Here is a 19670-nt window from a genome sequence, read left to right as displayed (position 1 = left end):
ACCCATAGCATCACTGGGCCACTGCCTAGCCCATAGCATCACTGGGCCACTGCCTACCCCATAGCATCACTGGACCACTGCCTAGCCTATAGCATCACTGGGCCACTGCCTAGCCTATAGCATCACTGGGCCACTGCCTAGCCCATAGCATCACTGAGCCACTACCTAGCCTATAGCATCACTGAGCCACTGCCTAACCTATAGCATCACTGGGCCACTGCCTAGCCCGTAGCATCACTGGGCCACTGCCTAGCCTATAGCATCACTGAGCTACTGCCTAGCCCATAGCATCACTGGGCCACTGCCTAGCCTATAGCATCACTGAGCTACTGCCTAGCCCATAGCATCACTGGGCCACTGCCTAGCCTATAGCATCATGGGGCCACTGCCTAGCCCATAGCATCACTGGGCCACTGCCTAGCCCATAGCATCACTGGGCCACTGCCTAGCCTATAGCATCACTGAGCTACTGCCTAGCCCATAGCATCACTGGGCCACTGCCTAGCCTATAGCATCATGGGGCCACTGCCTAGCCCATAGCATCACTGGGCCATTGCCTAGCCCGTAGCATCACTGGGCCACTGCCTAGCCCATAGCATCACGGGGCCACTGCCTAGCCTATAGCATCATGGGGCCACTGCCTAGCCCATAGCATCACTGGGCCACTGCCTAGCCCATAGCATCACTGGGCCACTGCCTAGCCTATAGCATCACTGAGCTACTGCCTAGCCCATAGCATCACTGGGCCACTGCCTAGCCTATAATGTCAGTGTCTTCTCCAGCATGTCATGTTTGTCCTCCCTTTCATCATAGTGACAGTCCTGATCAGAAATTAGATAAAAAATTTTATCAAAATGAGGTGTTCAGAGCATAGGGACATGTTCACTGTCTATCATGTGGCCTGCATTTCTAGGGTGGTTGAGGGACATTCTTATGGGTCCTTTGTCCCAGCTAGAAGGTTGAATTGGAAAGTAGCTAGGTGGCAGGATACCAGAGTGCTCCTGAGTCATTACATGGGCCATGTGGGGCTCGCATGGATCTTTCCCCAGGATGGTTTCTATTCTTTCCTTGCTGGGTTGGTGACTACATCATGACACCATCCAGTTCTGGCCCACCCCTCATCCACTCACTCTGTCCCCAGTTTGAAAGTGTCTCCTGTGCCTGTAGGCCTGGCCTCACTCTCTCTCTCTCTCTCCCTCTCTGTTTTGTGCAGTGCCTTCCCCCAGTGCCTTGCTAGTAGACAACCCCACGCCTTTTGGAAATGCAAAGGAAGTGATTGCAATCAAAGACTATTGCCCAAACAACTTCACCACCCTGAAGTTCTCCAAGGGCGACCACCTCTACGTCTTGGATACGTCTGGCGGGGAGTGGTGGTATGCCCACAACACCACCGAGATGGGCTACATCCCTTCCTCCTACGTGCAGCCGCTGAACTACCGGAATTCTACCCTGAGTGACAGCGGCATGATTGACAATCTCCCAGATAGCCCTGAAGAAGTCGCCAAGGAGCTAGATCTGCTAGGGGGCTGGACAGACGACCAGAAAGAATCTGGCAGACCCTACAGTAACAACCCTTTCTGGAATGGAGTCCGAACGAACCCATTTCTGAATGGGAATGCACAACCCAGCATGGATGAGCTAAACCCCAAGAGCACAGTAGACTTGCTGCTCTTTGATACGGGCACATCTTCCTTCACCGAATCCAGCTCAGCAACCACCAACAGCACCGGTAACATCTTTGACGAGCTCCCGGCCACCAATGGACTCCACGTGGAGCAGCCGGTCAAGCGGGACAATCCCTTCTTCAGAAGCAAGCGTTCCTACAGCCTTTCAGAACTCTCCGTCCTGCAAGCCAAATCAGAAGCTCCCACAACGTCCGGTTTCTTCACGGGCTTGAAGTCACCGGCCCCAGAACAGTTCCAAAGCCGAGAAGATTTCCGAACTGCCTGGCTGAATCACCGGAAGTTGGCCCGATCCTGCCATGACTTAGACCTCCTTGGCCAAAGCCCAGGTTGGGGCCAGACCCAAGCTGTGGAAACAAATATCGTGTGCAAGCTGGATAGTTCTGGGGGTTCTGTGCAGCTTCCCGACACCAACATCAGCATCCATGTGCCCGAGGGCCATGTAGCCCCTGGGGAGACGCAGCAGATCTCCATCAAAGCCCTGCTGGATCCTCCGCTGGAGCTCAACAGTGACAGGTCCAGCTCCATCAGCCCCGTGGTGGAGGTGAAGCTGAGCAACCTGGAGGTGAGCACCTTCATCATCTTGGAGATGAAAGTCTCTGCCGAGGTGAAAGGGGACATCTTCAGCAAAAGTACAGTGGCCCTGCAGTGTCTGAGAAGTGACTCGAAGGAGGGGCCTTATGTACCCATCCCCCTCAGCTACAGCTATGGGGACACGGTCCAAGTACAGCTGGACAACCTGGAACCCTGCATGTACCTCGCTATTGTTGCCCAGGGCCCCAACATCCTCTACCCTTCCACCGTGTGGGATTTCATCAATAAGAGAGTCACTGTGGGTCTTTATGGTCCCAAGCACATCCATCCGTCCTTCAAGACAGTGGTGACCATTTTTGGACATGATTGTGCCCCTAAGACCCTGCTGGTCAGTGAGGTTACTCGGCAGGCTCCCGGTCCCGCGCCCGTAGCCCTACAGCTGTGGGGCAAGCACCAGTTCATCTTGTCCAGGCCCCAAGATCTCAGAGTGTGTATGTTCTCCAACATGACCAACTACGAGGTCAAGGCCAACGAGCAAGCCAAAGTGGTAAGAGGGTTCCAGATGAAACTGGGCAAGGTCAGCCGTCTGATCTACTCCGTCATCTCCCAGAACCCCAACGAGCTGTCCGACTTCACACTGAGGGTACAGGTGAAGGACGATCAGGACGCCATCCTCACCCAGTTCTGTGTCCAGACTCCCCAGCCACCCCCCAAGAGCGCCGTTAAGCCATCCGGGCAGAGGAGGTTCCTCAAGAAGAATGAGGTCGGGAAGATCATCCTGTCCCCGTTCGTTGTCACCACCAAGTACCCAACGTTTCAGGACCGCCCCGTGTCTAGTCTCAAGTTTGGCAAGCTCCTGAAGACCGTGGTGCGGCAGAACAAGAGCCACTACCTTCTGGAGTACAAGAAGGGCGACACGGTGGCCCTGCTCAGCGAGGAGCGCATCCGCCTCAAGGGACAGCTGTGGACCAAGGAGTGGTACATCGGCTACTATCAGGGCAAGGTGGGCTTGGTGCACACTAAGAACGTGCTGGTGGTCGGCAAGGTCCGGCCCAGCCTCTTCTCGGGGCCCGAGCTGAGCACGTCGCTGCTGTTGGAGCAGATCCTCCGGCCCTGCAAGTTCCTCACCTACATCTATGCTTCCGTGCGGACCCTGCTCATGGAGAACATCAGCAGCTGGCGGGCCTTCGCCGACGCCCTGGGCTACGGCAACCTGCCGCTCACCTTCTTCTGCCGGGCAGAGCTGGACAGCGAGGCGGAGCGGGTGGCATCTGTTCTGGAAAAGCTGAAGGAAGACTGTAACAACCCTGACAACAAGGACCGGAAGTCCTTCCAGAAGGAGCTAGTGATGGTGAGTGCCCAGCATGTGTTCAAACCTTGGGGTGAGCTTCCTGAGGCAGACAAGCACGGGTCATGTTGGGCCAGCTCACAAGGGGATAGTATTGGAAGTGTAGCTGTTGGATCCTTAAAGACCCCTAAAGAAGGTCTCCCTCTCTTCTCCTGCATTTATGAGCCTGTCTGTGGCCTCTGGGGGACCTGTGTGTGCTGGTTAGTTTTGGTCAGCTTCACACAAACTAGAGTTCCCCAGGAAGAGGGAGCCTCAGTTGAGAAATTACCTCCCTCAGATTGTCTGTGGGGAGTATTTTTTTGATTAGTGATTGACATGAGCGGGGAGTTTATCCTGAATCGTCTAAGAAAGCTGAATGAGCAAGCCGTGGGATGCAAGCCCATAAGCGGTGTTCCCCCGTGGTTCCCACCTCTGCTCCTCCTTGAGTTCCTGCTCGGACTTCCTTCAGTGATCAGGATGTATGAGCCAAATAAACCCTTTCTCCACACCCCGCCCCCCAAAGGTGCTTTAGTTCATGATGTTTATCGCAGCACTAGAAAGCCAATGGGAGGAGGGGCTGCAGGCTGTGATCCAGAAGCCTCTGTTTGGGTCTTGAGAGGGTATCTGTGTGTCCTTAGGTCCTCAGCAGACTCTGTGACTTAGGGCAAAAGCCTTTTGTCCCAAATCCTGGCCTTGCCTTGATGTGAGTTCTTGCTTTGTATTTTTTACCCAGCACCTCCAGCTTCTGTCTCTACTGCAATACCTTCTCCCTGACTGGGGTTCATCTGAGTCCATGGGGGACAGGCTCTTGGCCGGTATGAAACGAATAGGCGTTCTAAGAAATACATGGGAAACAAAAGTTCCATGCTTGGTTCTGAGGCGCCCTGATCTCAGGCCACCTAGAGACATTTCCTGAGACTTTCCCAGGTCTTCCAGCAACCTGGGCCTTGGAGCATAAGGCAGTGGAACAGCCCTGTGGCTTCCCATAGGCAGCCCACCCAAGTTGTAAGGTGCTGATGGTCACTGTGGCTGGTAGGACCCCTTGGTGACCTCCTCTTGATCCTTCCTGCTTTTCCTGTCCCCAGCTTCTTGGGCTGCCTTCCTGCTCCACATCCCATCCCCACCTGCCCCCTCCGCGTGACATCATCACACATCTCTTTGAGGAGCAGCAAGGCCTGAGAGACCCTTTGATTGCGCCACGGTATGGGAAGAACAGGCCTAGGACTCCCCAGAAAGGGAGGTGGCAGTGTGAACTGCAGTTAGGAAGGCCCTTGACAGTTAGGCCCCAGTAGGCCTTGCTGGCTGTCTCACTGGGAAAGAAGCCAGAAGTGAATGGGGACAACATGGGCTCTGCATGTGGGTCACCCACCAGGGGCAGACAGGTCTCTTCAGCTGTCACCATGTAAACAAATTCCCCGAAGGTCATGGAGAGTCCCTTGCCTTGGCCTCCCTGGCTGACTGGAGCTCCCCAGGCAGGAGCCCTCTGCCAGTGTTCATCATTGACTGGAGAATTAGGTGTTTCCGTGGAGCATAAACAGCATCCCACCGCGGAAGGACGCTTACCCGGAGTAGGCCCAATTCCTTCCTCTGGGCAAACATCATGGATGGGGGCTTTATGCCCATTTCGTATTTACTTTTTGTGGTCAGGTTCTTATCGATCATGGCAGGTTTGGAGAGAGGAGGGTCCTGTGCGACTCTGAGTCCCCGCTGCCTTCCTGCCTGGAGGAGAAGCAACCGGGCCTTGGCTGGGACTTGGCCCTGGGGCAAGGGCAGTTTTGTAATAAAAACAAAACCTAGGTTCCTTGTGTTCTGTTCTAACCAGCTATCTCGGGCATTGCCTCCTGAATAGCTGAATTTTAATGGCTAGCCACACGTCAAAAGCCCACAGCTGGCTAACCCCAGCCTCGGCAACCTGCTTCGTTTTTTGGATTCATGACTAAGGGTCAGTCGGGCTCCAGCTTTCCCTTGCCCTACTTAGCAGGTCACTTAGCTAGACCAGGGCCCCCTTCTGTTTGTGAGCTTCCTCTGCACCATCAGCATCTCTGCTGCCCTGACAACTCTAATTAGTGGAAGTAGGAAGGTTTGAGATGGTCACTGTGCGGACTGGAAGGAAAAGGTCTCTCCAAAGTCTGGAGGCTCCTCCCTATGGCCACCGGGCTCCTCCCCTGCACCTCAGGCCTGTGGCAGCCCATGCCTCTGCCTGTGGGCTTTTCTCTGTGTCCTGCATGCACCAACTGTCCCCCTTGCGTGTTCCACAGCTGATGTCCCTCCTGCCTGGACTCCTGGTGATGCATTCGCTCGGACGCCCATTCTGGTGTCACTTCCAGCCCTTGACGAAGCAAGCTTGTGCTCCTGGTTCTTCGCAGTGCTTGCTCGAGTCGGGATTGGCATGTGCTTGTCATTACTGCCCTCCATTAGACCTACGCTCTATGGAGGAAGGAGGGCATGGAGGAGACCCTGGAAGAGGGTGGGAGGGAGTGGGTGGGTGTGTGAGCAATGGCCTAGGCGCAGAAGCATCCGGGCCTTCTGTGCTCTTGTCACACTATGCTTCCTTTCTCTGCTGCCATTCCACCCCTGTATGAAACAAGGGCCAACAGCCTATGCCACTCAGGGCCGCTTGTGTCCCTCAACAAGAGGTAGGATGTTGTGGTGGATGTTCCACAACTGACTCTTCTGGGGTGGCCTGCACTCTGGTACCTTTGCATATTTGACTGGAGATACTTGTGGTTTTGATGACCACTGAAGTTCGAGACCCTCTGTAAAACCTGTCTGACGTGTTCTAAGTCACAGGCTCTTTCCAGAGAGCAAAAAACATCATTGGATACATAGATAGCCAGTGTCACTTTGGGGTCAGCTGGCAGGAGACATACACTGACCCTGAAGACATTGGCCCAGTGCCTGGCAGGGGTGGGGGGACTTGATTTTGTAACCTGAGGTTTAGTATGTATGTATGGGGGAGGAGGGGGTGTCTTCAGAAAGGAAGAAAATGCTGAACGTGTTCTGTTTATGAGGCACTGGGATCATCTTGCTTCTTCTGTTGTATTCTGTGGGCCATAGAAAACAGAATTTTCTGAGTATCTTTGAAAGTCTGAGTGGGAACACATATTTGTGGATTTTCTGTGAATCACAGAAACACTGAGTGGGGGAACAATTTGACTGTGGGCACATGTGTGCATCTCCTAGATCTGTGGTACTGTCATCTCATGGGCACATGAGTTTTAAGTGGTCTGGGGAGAAAGGGGTCATAGGCAGGACCCGAAGGAACCAGGTCTTTAGGGACTATGATGGGCTTTATCCAGTAATGTGCTTTTTAGTTTAAAGGAATACACTTTTTAAAAAAGGGTTTGTTTTTATTATACATGTTTCTCTTCACACACATGCTCCGGTAACCTTAGGGGCCAAAGGAGGGCCTCAAATCCATTGGAGATGGAGTGACAGGCGTTTGTGAGCTACCTGATGGGGGTGCTGGGATCGTCATGAAAGAGCAGCAATGCTCCCAGCTACTGAGCCATCTCTTCAGTCCCAGCATGCCTCTGGTGTAAGACACTCTTTCTTTGAGGACAGCATCCTGAATGGGCCCTGTGGTCTCTGTTCTTATGGGGAGGAAGAAGTCATTGCCTGGAAATGAAGAGGAAAAGAGATTTTAGAAACCACTCTTGGTGACCTCACTAAAACCTTGGGAGGACTGTGAAAGCCACGCCCCTCAAGGGCCCAGAGTCAGCTCTCTCTGCTGCTGGTCCTGGAGTCACCACCGAGAACCAAGCCTCCAGCAGTCTGTTGGGTCATAGCGTGGGACTTACAGAAAGAGGGCCACAGCGGGCCCTCTGGAGGAATTTGTGTGAGAAAGAGGGAGCGGGTTTGTAGGGTGCCAGCCAGGAAGACAGTTGTCTCCAGGAAGGGAGCAGATGGAGGTGCCCCAAGACACCAAGGAGGGTGGCTAGCGGAAAACAGAAGAGTCCAGAAGGGTGGCAAGGGAGCTTAGAATGGATCAGGAGAAAAGCCCACCTTATCCCTCAGACCAGGAGAGCAGAGATAGAACTGTGGGCTATGTAGTTAACTGTGTGAAGAGTGTGACCCCGTCAGCCATGCCCCTTGGGCTGCGTAGGAGAGTTTTTACCAGAGCCTCTCAGGAAAAAACACAACAGCAAAAACCCAAATACTAGCTTACTGTATTTTCCTAAGAGCTTGTGAAAACAGGTTAGCAGCCACATAGCCTGTGGCCGACTGTTACTGTAAACAACGTCTTACAATGACAGGGCCATGCCCCTTCACCTCCCGGTTGTCTACAGTTGCTGTGATGGTAAATTTTTAAGTCAGCTGACCACAGCCTAGAATTGCCTATAAAGGAAATTTCAGCTGGAGACTTGTTTAGATCAGGATGGCCTGTGGTCATGTCTGCAGGGGGGTTGTCTTGATTGACAGTCAGTGTGGGCAGTGCCCTTCTCTAGGCATGGGACCCTGAACTGTATAAAACACTAGAGAGCAATAAGCAGACAGGAAGGGCACTGCTTCTCTCTGCTCTTGACTGAGTACAGTGTGACTAGCCAATTGAGTTTTTCCCTTGAGCTCTCAACTCAGTGAAGGACTGTAATGTGGAATTGTGAGCGAGGTAAGCCCCTTCCTCCCTTGTTGCTTTGGATCAGGTGTTTATCACAGCAACAGAAATAAAACTACAAGAACCGCCTTTGGGCAATGTCGTTCTGCCCCTGTGAAGTTGGGACAGAAGCCATGTGAGCTACAAGCCACGATTTAAAACTGTCCCTGCTTTATAGCCAGATTCTATGTGAACTCCGTATTATGTTTTATTTCCTTTGGTATTTTCTAGTATGTCTGTGTATACCTGAGTAAGCTATTATGAGGGTTGGGAATCCCCAGAGCAGGAATCCTGAGGTGCACTTCCAGCTGCTCGGACATAATGTGTATCCAGAGATCACCCTTATGGAGAAGGCAGGCACGTTAACACACTGGTGTGAGTGGCTGGGTCATAGAGAGAGCCAAGGGTAGGCAGAGTGCAGGAGAGGTGAGACACCTTCATTCCCGACAGCAGCACCAGCCTATCCGGTCGTCAGCTACTCCCAGAAATGGAGCCTCGGCTGCCCAGGACCTGGCCATGTGCTCTCCTGACCAGCAGTGGCCCATCAGAGGCCGGAGAGTGGCCTGAGTTTCCCAGGACCTTTGTAGTCTGTGCCCAGAGCCCCTAGGGAAAGAGCAGATTCCCTGACTCCTGCCAAGAGTGACTTGAATCGAAAGCAGGTGATTTTGACGCACTCTGTTACCCAGAACACGAGGCCACCTCCAGAGCCAGGCAGCCAAGTGTACAGACACTCGGGCTCGTTTGATATGACTCACTGACTTGCCGTTAGGCCCTGTGTTCATTTGCAGTTTCTTCCAGGACAACACATAGAACTGAGGGGACCCTTCCTGCACCAATTTATCTCTGTGCTCACAGCACATCAGACAGAGCTTAAGACTGATCCCCGACCACCAGTATGTCACGCATCCACTCCCACACATGTGACTATATACACAATCATACCTCTTTCTTCCGGAACATAAACACATTTTTAGTTTTCATAGAAACAATTTCTTTCCAGATATCAGAATCCAAATTATTAATCAACCAGTTTGTGAAAGACGGGAAGTGGTTGAAATGGGGTAAAACCCTTCCACTCTGACGCCATGTTTGGTTCAACTCCTAGTACCACGTGCTCAGCAACATGGAAAGAGCCTCCAGAAACGGAGTCCTGCCTCTGCCTCTGCCTATTTTCTCCGGCTGAGGGGCTCTGGGCTTAGCTGTTCAGTGTCTGCCAGTGTGTCTTGCTATCTATACAACAGTCGTGCTTGGCCAACTTGAGCCAGGCCTTCCAGTGGCTGGGACACCACTGACCTTCCCTCAGGAAAGAGTATTAGTTCCCTCTGCCCCCTCTGGAAAGAATATCAATCCAACACCACTTCATAAGCGGGTGGCCCTAGGGACTTTAGCCATGATGATCTGCCCTCTGTGGTTTTATTTGTCAAGTTATATCTGAAAAGATGTCTGTTCAAGTCAGGTCTGTAGTAGGGAGCGGCAGGCTGTGTTCCTGCTGCCCAGCTCCCGGTCGCCTGGCTAGCTTATGCCCCAAAATAACAACACACAAATTGTATTCTCCTAAACACTGCCTGTCCCATTAGTTCTAGCCTCTTATTGGCTAACTCTCACATCTTGATTAACCCATTTCTAATAATCTGTGTAGCACCACAAGGTGGTGGCTTACCAGGAAAGATTCTATCCTACATCCCTCTTGGGTCGAAGAATCATGGCGACTGACTCACTTTCCTTCTTTCCAGCATTCTGTTCTGTCTACTCCACCCACCTATATTTTGACCTATCAGGCCAAGCAGGTTTTTTTTATTAATTAACCAATGAAAGTAACACATAGAAAGAAGACCTACCTACATCACAGGTCGATTTCTGGGGTCCTGGACATGAGTTCTGGAGATGGTGCCAACTCATACGCCCTGTAAGCCTTCTCCTTCCTCCTGTGCATGGATGGTGCCAGGTTGCTAGGCAAGGGACCCAGACACTGCTTCAGTCTTGAACTCTTGGGGTAAAGAGCATCATCTGCAGGTTGACCTGACCCCCAAAGCCCAGCCTCCCTGGCCTCACACTGCACTTCCTCTTCTCAGGCTTTGCTGAAAATGGACTGTCAGGGCCTGGTGGTCAGACTCATCCAGGACTTTGTGCTCCTGACCACAGCTGTCGAGGTGGCCCAGCGCTGGAGGGAACTGGCCGAGAAGCTGGCCAAGGTCTCCAAGCAACAGATGGACGCTTACGAGTCTCCCCACCGAGACAGGAACGGGGTGGTGGACAGTGAGGTGAGTGGGGTTCCAACCTGTTGGTTGCTTAATTCCTTTCCCCCTCCCCAGTTCCTGGGACCCATGGGGTACAATAAATAATAAGCAATCTACTTCCTAGTACTCTAGGAGGGTAAGATGACAGCCCTGGCAGGTGGGAGCCAGCAACTGTTCTCAGGATCCTGTCTTGAAAACCCACAGTAGAAGACATGAAGGCTGCTCTGCCGCAGGCTGGGGAGGGTGGACTGCCCTCCCTCGATAATTTTATTTTTAAATTACCTCCTGTGAGATCAGCAGAACCCTGGGGTCTCACTGTATTGGTCGAATATCTGCTGTGTTACCTAACTTAGGCAAAGGTGGCTATGGTAGAGTCATGCCCCAAGAGTGCCCTATTGGTGAAGGGTGTCTCTAGTGTGTTCCTGGAGACTGATCCGACTCACAGGACAGGGAAGCAGGAAGTGCCAAACATAAAGGCGTTCTTTCTTTACATGGTCAGTTTATATTCCACAGCATGGGCAAAAGTGGGTACTGTGAGGAAAGAGCGGTTCTGTTAGCAGCTCATGTACACGAAGACACTACTGTTTGCCCACTGTTGGCTGACCAGCCCCCTGGCTCCGCCTGCCACTCTGACGCCCAGTGAATGTCATAAGAGTGACCAATGTAGCTCACTATCCTCTGATCCTGCTTTCTCTCTTTTTTGTTTGTTTGTTTGTTTGTTTTAATATTTCTGGTAACTCCATCACCCAGGCCATGTGGAAACCCGCCTACGACTTCTTACTCACCTGGAGCCACCAGATTGGGGACAGCTACCGAGATGTCATCCAGGAACTGCACATAGGCCTGGACAAGATGAAGAACCCCATTACCAGGCGCTGGAAGCACCTCACGGGGACCCTGATCCTGGTGAACACGCTGGACATCCTAAGGGCAGCAGCCTTCAGCCCTGCGGACCATGATGACTTTGTGATCTGAGTGGGGGAGGAGGGCCTGGCCTACTGCTCAGCAGAGCTGGAACCCTGCGCCCATCGTCTGCCCACAGCGGGGGGGCCAAACCATCACCAGGTGGTGCAGGGGGCCACGGCTGCTCAGGTAGAGGCCCATCTGCCAGCCATGCCCAGGAGGGACTCAGGCCCTTGGACTGTCTGCCCCGCCCTCTATCCAGGGGCAGGTCCCAGGGGGTTTTCTACTTCTGGTTGTTGCCAATCGTGTTGCTTTCTATTTGTCGAAATGTCTGTTGAAATTTAAAAATCACTTTTTTTAACAAAAGAAGAGAGAGGACATGAGAAAGGTGGTATCTAATTTTTTTAATGGACTGTAAAAGTTATTTAAAAAAAAAATCACCTCAGTAAAGGCGAACGCTGTGGAGGTTTTTATGTTCTTCAAAGGCCTTTTAAGATTATGTTCCAGGTGTATATAGATATTTAAAGGCCATGGGTGTGTCGGAGTCCCAGGCATACTTGGCGTTTGGACACTCAGGAGTGGAAAGGAGTTTGCTGCTTGTGGACATTTTCCACTCATTGCCCGTGAGAAGGCAAGTCCATGGGCCTGGTGACGTTTAGTAAACGGGCACTGGGGATGCCCGCAGTTCTACCGTTCCTTTCTTCTTCTCCTGCCTTGCTGTCCTCGGCGGCCATCCACAGGACGTGTTGGTCTGTGGGCTTTGGTGAGCAACAAAGCCCTCATATAGCAGCTCAGTGCCATGAGATTCTGCCAACAATGAGAAATCAGCTGGAGTTGGGGGTCCCTGTCACACCTGTGTGTATGCAGCTACCGTTCAGAAGAACAATGCCCCCTTGAGAGCAAGGTAGTCCCTGCCACTCTGGGCATTGAATGCTGTCTCCCTCGGGGTGGCTCTGCCTCTGTCATAGGTGAGGGAAAAACCCTAGTACCCAGCCAGAACCTGGCGGCCCATGACTCTTCCTGTGCCCATCACGGTCACCTCTCAGGCGATGTCACATGCTGGCCTGCAGAGGTGCCATCTGCCGTTGTCAAACGCCACACTTCATCTCTCACGTTGGACATTCTCCTTCCTGGTGCACTCGTATCTCCTTGGTAATAACAGTACAGGGGGAACAACTGGTTATCCAAGAGTGTAACCCTTTGCACGGGGAACATTTTCCTTAAGCGATGTTCTAGGGAAAGTTGGAGGCTTGCGGAGGATTCAACTTCAGGGTGGTGGGTCACACAGTAGCTGTGGCTTTGGGGGAGGAAACAGGAAGTTGAACTCATACCAGAAAGATCAGCAGTTAAATGACTCTGGCAATGGGCAGGACTCGGGCTGTCTCCGGGGGCTGCTGCAGACCCTGGGGGCTGCCCTCCGTCTGCTTTCCTGGAACAAGTTAATGACTTCCTTGGGTCAGTGTACAGTCCCGCATTGAGCTGACATGTCCTCCACTTCTGACTCAGACCCTTCAGACCAACAGAGTTAGAAGGAAGCAGTAGGTGTGAATGCTGCAAGTACCAAATCACACCAACTCCCCCATCACCACCGACATGCCCATCATTCTGCGCCTCTGTTTTACCCAGAGAACATCTCTTTACCTTCTCCCCCAAAGAAGAAACAAAACCAGTCGCACCTTAAACCGTGGCTATTTCTCCTCAGGGGCTTTGAATAGTTTCCTATGCAACAAGTCTTGTAGCACACAAATTCTACAAAAGTTGCAGTAAATTTTATTTGGATATTTTAACTGGTTAGCCTGTGTGTATGTGTCTCTTTGTGCCTAGCCAGACTTTAAATAAAACCCAGCATAAAGATCAGTCAGTGACTAGGTTCCCGTCAGTCACCCTGAGTGACAGTGTGGCAGGTGGTGTAGGGGACTTTTTCTCTTGCTGTCAATTGCTCCTGAGTGGGTAGATCATTCATTACAACCAAATGGGAATCAGTGTCACCCCAGGCCGGTGTCTATGTCTCTCCTTGTTCCTGGCCTCTACCATCAGGAACTAGTAACACCATCCCCCAGCACTGAGTTCAAGACCCAGCAGTTTCTGAGCGTGCTGGCCGTGTTCCTGGGCCTACCGGTGGCAGCGAACAGTGAAGGCCTCCTCTCGTGCACCCTTCCGATTGTCAGGAAGAATGGAGCAAGACGTGTTGGCTTGGGGACAACCCCAGCTGGAGGTGGGGGGAAGGAGCGGGGCTCATGGAGAGCCGGCTTGAGAGAGTGGAATCCATCAATCGGCAGGCTGAATGGGAGCCAGCTGGACCAAAGACAGGCCAGACCAGGGAACACTGTCCAGCATTGACACATGGGCATCGTAGATGGAAAGCCGCATCTGCACAGCCTGGATCTTCGTCACACGGGCCAGAGCCCCCTTTGAGCTCAGCCCCCTCCACCTTCTACGCCTGTGTTAATTCTGGCTACTCAGTGTTGAATCTTGAGTGTCCCCCACAGGCCCTAGAGTTAAAGTCTTGGTTCCCAGCAGGGCACTGGTGGGGGTGGGACCTTTAAGAGGTAGGGCCTGATGGCGAGGAAGCTAGGTTACTGGGAGTGTGCCCTTGATGTGAATTGGGGAACAGAGTCTTCCTCTTGTTTTTGTACCTGGCCATGAGCTGAATGGCCTCCTTTGCCATGCATCCCCCTAGCTTCCACAGGCTCCATAGCAGCAGGGCCAACAACGCCTGAGTTGTGAGTTCAGATAAACCTGTTCTTATTTTGGGATGATGGCCGAGTGCTCACTTAAGTTGTTGCCGAAGACAGTCCCATGTGGCCCCCTAACTTACCCGTTACCTGGCTAACAGGAAAATGGATTTTTTTTCTCCCAGTGTCAAGCATGCGAATTACCAGGGCCTTTATTATACCAGGCAAATGCTGTGCCACAGAACCATCCGCTCCCCAGCTCAGAGCAGCCCTAACAAACTGCTGAACTCGGAAAGGGCATCCTCTCCTCATTGTGGAGGCCAGACGTCTAAAATGAAGGTAACGAATGCCCTAATTAGTTCATTTGCCCATTATTAGGACACCGATCGCTGGAATTAGGTCCCACCGTAATCTAATGTCACGGTTTCATTTATGCTGATTCTAATTCAAATAACTCGCAGGTAGCTGGACTTAGGTTAGCTTTTGACACCACACAACCCCCAGCATGCCGTCTCCCTCCATCCCTCGGTGAAAAGCAGTGTCTCAGTTCAGCTGCTGCTGCGCCGTTTGGGGATTGGTGTCCTTTGGGACCAGATACTAAGCAAAGAAGATGTTAAAACTAGACACAGGCGTGATGGCGCATGCCTTTAATTACAGCACTTGGAAGGCAGAGGTAGGTGAATGTCTGTCTTCAAGGCTGGTCTGGTCTACATGGTAAGACCCTGTCTCAAAAAAAAAAAGAAAAAGAAAGAAACAAAAAATGCAGTGTAGATGGGGGTTGCCGGAGACATGGCTCAGTGCTGAAACGTGCGTAGTGTTCTTGCGGAAGGCCAGGGTTCCCTTCCCAGGACCCAAATTGGGTAGCTCACAGCTACCTGTAACTCCAGCTCTGGGGGATCTGACACTTCTGGCCTCTGAGCTCGCACACGCAAACACATGCACAGTTATAAATAAAATAATAAAGCTTTTTAAAAATAGGCTCTGATTCCAAGGGAAAAAAGATTTTTACTTGTGGTGAATTTGTTTCTTTTGGTGGTGGGGTGGTTTTTGAGACAGGGTTTCTCTGTCTAACAGCTCTGGCTGTCCTGGACCTCACTCTGTAGACCAGGCTGGCCTCGAACTCAGAAATCTGCCTGCCTCTGCCTTAAATGCATGCTCCACCACAGGCTCATGGTAAATTCCTTCTGTGACCTCCGCCTGATTGCCACTCTGTCACCTCCAGTGGGATGCTCACTGAGTAATTCCTCCTGTAATTTTTTTCTCACCTGTCTCAAGTATTTACCACCTGGCCGCAACTCCCAAACTCAGACTTGGTCATAGAACCTTCCTGAGCAGTTCTCACCAGCTCTCACCACCAGTCCCCATTTCCCTCTCCTCCAGATGTTCCGAACCCTGCTTCCTGTACACTTCCTACGACCTCTGTCCTCCCTGGATGGAACACGGAAGTCTTCCTTGTTTGAGAGCAGTTACTGGAGCTCAAACTAGACCCTTGCACATGCTAGGCAAGCCTTCTACCACTGAGCTAACATCTTGGCTCTCGTTTCGCTTTTTAAGATAGAGTCAATCTAACTTGCCCATCATCCTTGAATTCCCTGTGGAGCCAAGGCTTTGCACAGCCTGCCTTCCTCTGTCTCCGCCTCCCAAGTAGCTGGGATTCCAGGACTGGCATCAGAAGTCCTTGCTGCCTAGGCTTTCCCTTCCCTTCCACCTGGCCGGGTTACACACTGGACTCTCAATGGAAACAGCCCGTCTGTCTCTTGTTGTTTGTTGCATGAGGGAGACGCTCCTATCCACAATAGAAATGCATTTGAAGCTGAGACAGATGTGGCTGTTGGGATGGATAACGGGCTTCGTGCTACGTTTACCACCAGCGTAAAAGAAAGTGGAAACTGAATGCATCAGAACCAGCTCAGATCCGCAGGGGTCAAAGAACCTTGCAGGCATGGAACTCGGCACGGTGCGCCCCAAGAACACAAAGGCAAACATTTTCATTTGGTACCTGTTGCTGTCACAAAATTCGGTGTTTTGTAAACTAGTTTGAAAGGAACTCAACTGGCTCTTTGTGTCATGGAACCCTTGATGATTTGATGAAGGTAAGATACACCTTATTTATTATATAAATGCATGAAATAAAACCTGGGAGAACAAAGAAAGGCGTTCTTTACACCTAAGTACCAAAGCTTGCGATTGGAAATTTAAGCATGCTTCTTTGTCCGTTGAATAGCACCACCTAGTGAGAGCACACATTTGCACCAGACACTAGCCTTAGTGATTGGAGGTCTCAGAACCACACCCAACAGCACACAATGGTTGTTTTTACCTAACCAGACACGTAACACACGGATGAAGGTCTCACCCAGTCAGACATTCAAAACAGTAATAGGAGGTCTCACCCATGCTAGACGGCACACTGATGGAGGCTTTATCCAATCAGACACAAAATAACGGAGGTCTTATCCCACCAGACTCTCAGGGCAGTGATAAGCGTTTAAACATCTACAAAAACATCCACAGACATAAACATCTGAGAATTCCCTGGAGTGTCTAAAACATTAGTGCCTTGCCTATATAAACTCTTGACAGAAATGCAGACGATAATGAAAATTAAAAATGCAGTTTTCCCCTCATAAATAAACAAACAACCAAAAACTACCACTTGTTCTAAAAACCCCAGTCTCCCACACACTAGCTATCCAGCTATCCCGTTATTTTAAAATCTCCTATTTTTAAAATAAAATATTAGTATTTTTTTGTCCTCGAGAGAAATGTTTGTTCTAGACTAGGAAGGTGGTGGTTTTAAATTTTTGATTTCATATTCTGCCTAATGGGAGAGAGAGGAAGACCTGAAGAAATTAATTGGTGTGTGAGTTGGCATTTTAAGTATCTAAAGTCATTTTTCTTAATTTTCCATCTTAATTGGTTTGCTTAAAGATATCTGTGCACTCATATGTGTGTATACATATATGTGTATATACATATATGTGTGTATATATACATATATGTGTGTGTATGAGTAGTGTTGCGTGTATTTTTCACCTCAGAAGGCAACCCAAGACTTCTCAGAATGCATCATGTGGTCCTGTGAGCTGAGGGTAGATGAAGCACACACATGTTGAACAGTGCCTGTCACTTACAAACACTCTGGTTATATCTGGAACCCTCAAAACAGATTCTCGGCTTCCGTTGCAGCTAAATAATACTCCTGGCCAGCTTCCACTGTGTGGAGCTCTGATTTGAAAGCCAGAAATTGTAGGAGCAGGCAAGTGAATTGGCAGAAGTGTCCGACTTTCCAACAGGGGTCAGGTGTCTCGACCATGGGGTCACACGAGACCACGGCAATTTGCAGTTTTTCCCAGGGCTTGCAGGCCTGCTACAGAAACCTATTTCTCTCGAGGACAATTATAGATGCTTCACTATTGAACACCGGATGAGGAGGTGCCCTTTCAGATGCTCCAATGTGAGTCAGCTCTTGCCATTTGGGTCGCCCGTGGATTCTCAGCTCCCAGCTCAGCCCCGCTAGCCAGGCTCCTGTGAGGGCATCTTCCCTGGTTCCCTTTCCAGGCTAAAGTCCTTCCTTTGTTTTCCACAGCCCTCTGCCTCTGCTTCACAGCCGCTTGGTGTGTCCTGCACTGTGAGTGGTACACCCAGAACATCTAAACACGCACATGCTCAGTTCTTGGATGACCGAACAGCCAAGGCAGGCCATGGCTCTGAGGGAAGTGTGGCTAGGTTTTCCCAGAGACATTTGGGTGCACCTGGTGGTGCTTTTTGTTTTGTTAAACAGGTGTAAGTTCTGTGGACTGTGTGTGGGGGATGTCTAGGTAGTTTCTAGAAAGTTCTGTGTCTGCTTGTCTTGGTTCCCTGCTCTTTCCGCTGTAATGTTGCATATATATACTCAGTGCAGCTGAGGTTCGCACATTGGGATGGCAAGTGCTCGCTTTAGTTTTCACACACCCACATATTCTTCTGCACGCCTGGTGTAAAGTCAGCTCACTCCCAGGGTGCAGATCGTCCTTCGCGGGTGTGAAAGGCAGGTGTGGTTACAGTGGGGAGCCGCTGCGACTCAGGTCAACTCTGAATGGCCAAACCCTCTCTCATATCCAAACAATCAGGAGGTGGGGGTGGAGTGGGGTGGGGGTACTGGTAGTTGCCTGGCAACCCCAGCATGGCTGCCTGCCTTCCTGTCTCCGAGGAAGAGGGCTAGAGAATTTAGACCCTTTCTTGTTTGATTCCCAGGCTAGCTGGAAGAAAGCAGACAGGGTGAATTGTGGTGAGGTCGGCACTGAGAAGTCGGCAGAGCGGATTGTGACATTGACGTCTACACACCAACCCTTGCGCACGAGAATCAAAGTGTTTTATGGAGGCAGATTCTTTGTGCAGCCAGTGAACGCCTAGGAATGTAATTATGCCTTCAAAACTTAAGACGATCAGACTACCCTTCTCTGAGGCATTTTCCCAGCACCTGTATATAACCCTAATTATCACATCCTCCATGTGACAGTGACTTGAGAAATTGAAGGCAGAAGAGGTGACGAATGTGTGCCAGAGACTCCAGAGCACTTGACCTAGTTGAAAATAATTCACACAGATCTGGGGATTTATGTACGATTCCCAGGACATGGGGGCGGGTGACACTATCGTTTTTCAAATATTAGGTTTGTACAAAATACACAGAGATGTTCCGATGGCTAGAGGCGCTATGCTACATGCATGCTATCTGGAGCTATGAGAACAAGAGTAAGTGTGTTTTGCATGAAGCCTGTGGCGTCTTTTGCAGAACGGAGTCGGGCTTTTTGTTACTTCTTCCCTTGTTAGTTGTTTTTGTTAGGGTTCCCATTGCTGTGACGAAACACCATGACCAAGGGCCGCTTAGAGAGGAAAACGTTTGTTCCTGTTATACATCCAGGTAACAAACAGTTCGCCACTGAGGGGAATCAAGGCAGGCACAACGGAGATCAAAGACCACGTGTGTGCAGGCAGCTGCTCTTTAGGTTTCGTTGTTTTTCAAGAAAACCAAGAGAGTGGATAGTTTACCAGGACCCCAAGAGTTGTGAGGCAGAGGGTCTCCAGCACAGACATACCCTCAGCACTCTGAGGAACCTGCTGATTGAGAATGAATATTACTCTTTTAAAAAGGTCTCCAATTCCAAAGTCAGAGCAGGAACTCAAGCAGGGTAGCAACCCAGAGGCAGGAGCTAAGGCACAGGCCATGGAGGGGTGAAGCCTTCTAGTTTACTCCTCATGGAGCAAGACACCGCCCATGGTGGGTTGGACCCTCCCACAACAATGATCAATCAAGAAAATTCCCCACAGGCCCGTATGGTAGAAGTATTTTCTCACGTGAGGTTCCTTCTTCTGAAACGACTCTAGCTTGTGTTAGGTTGACATAAAACTAGCCAGTACATTAATCATAGCTGGTTTTCTCTGATGCTAAAGGAGGCGTGATGGTGACCATGGCTGTGAAGCCTTAGGGACAGTGGAGACCACAGACAGAGTGTGTGCAGGCAGCTGCTCCTCAGGTCTCATTGGTTTTCAAGAAAATCAAGAGAATGCATAGTTTACCAAGAACCTGAGGCTTGCAAGAGGGAGGGTCTCCTGCGGAGATGTCTCCTTAGCACGCTGAGGGGCCTGTTGGTGGAGAATGAATACTTCAGATATAAAAGGTCTCAAAATCAAAGCCAGTAGCTAACACTTATCAAAGCGACTCTGTTTTGTCAC

The 19670-nt window shown here is 50.8% G+C and overlaps 1 protein-coding gene across 4 annotated transcripts in view; it reads left to right on the top strand.

The window, feature by feature from the left end:
* Sh3bp4 (SH3 domain binding protein 4) overlaps window positions 1-13064 on the top strand; it is an 82167-nt gene extending 69103 nt beyond the window's left edge. For all 4 annotated transcript variants that reach the window (XM_075951239.1, XM_075951241.1, XM_075951242.1 and 1 more), the window contains 3 exons: window positions 1214-3567; window positions 10210-10398; window positions 11125-13064. In XM_075951239.1, coding sequence (XP_075807354.1) covers window positions 1214-3567; window positions 10210-10398; window positions 11125-11349 — 2768 coding nt within the window. In that variant the 3' untranslated portion in view covers window positions 11350-13064. The remainder of the gene's footprint in view (window positions 1-1213; window positions 3568-10209; window positions 10399-11124) is intronic.
* The last annotated feature ends 6606 nt before the right edge of the window (window positions 13065-19670 follow it).

This window comes from Microtus pennsylvanicus, chromosome 17 (genome assembly GCF_037038515.1).
Source record: "Microtus pennsylvanicus isolate mMicPen1 chromosome 17, mMicPen1.hap1, whole genome shotgun sequence".
Lineage (NCBI taxonomy): Eukaryota > Metazoa > Chordata > Mammalia > Rodentia > Cricetidae > Microtus > Microtus pennsylvanicus.
The sequence above is the reverse complement of the archived record's forward strand: the minus strand, read 5'-3'. Positions and strand labels throughout refer to the sequence as shown.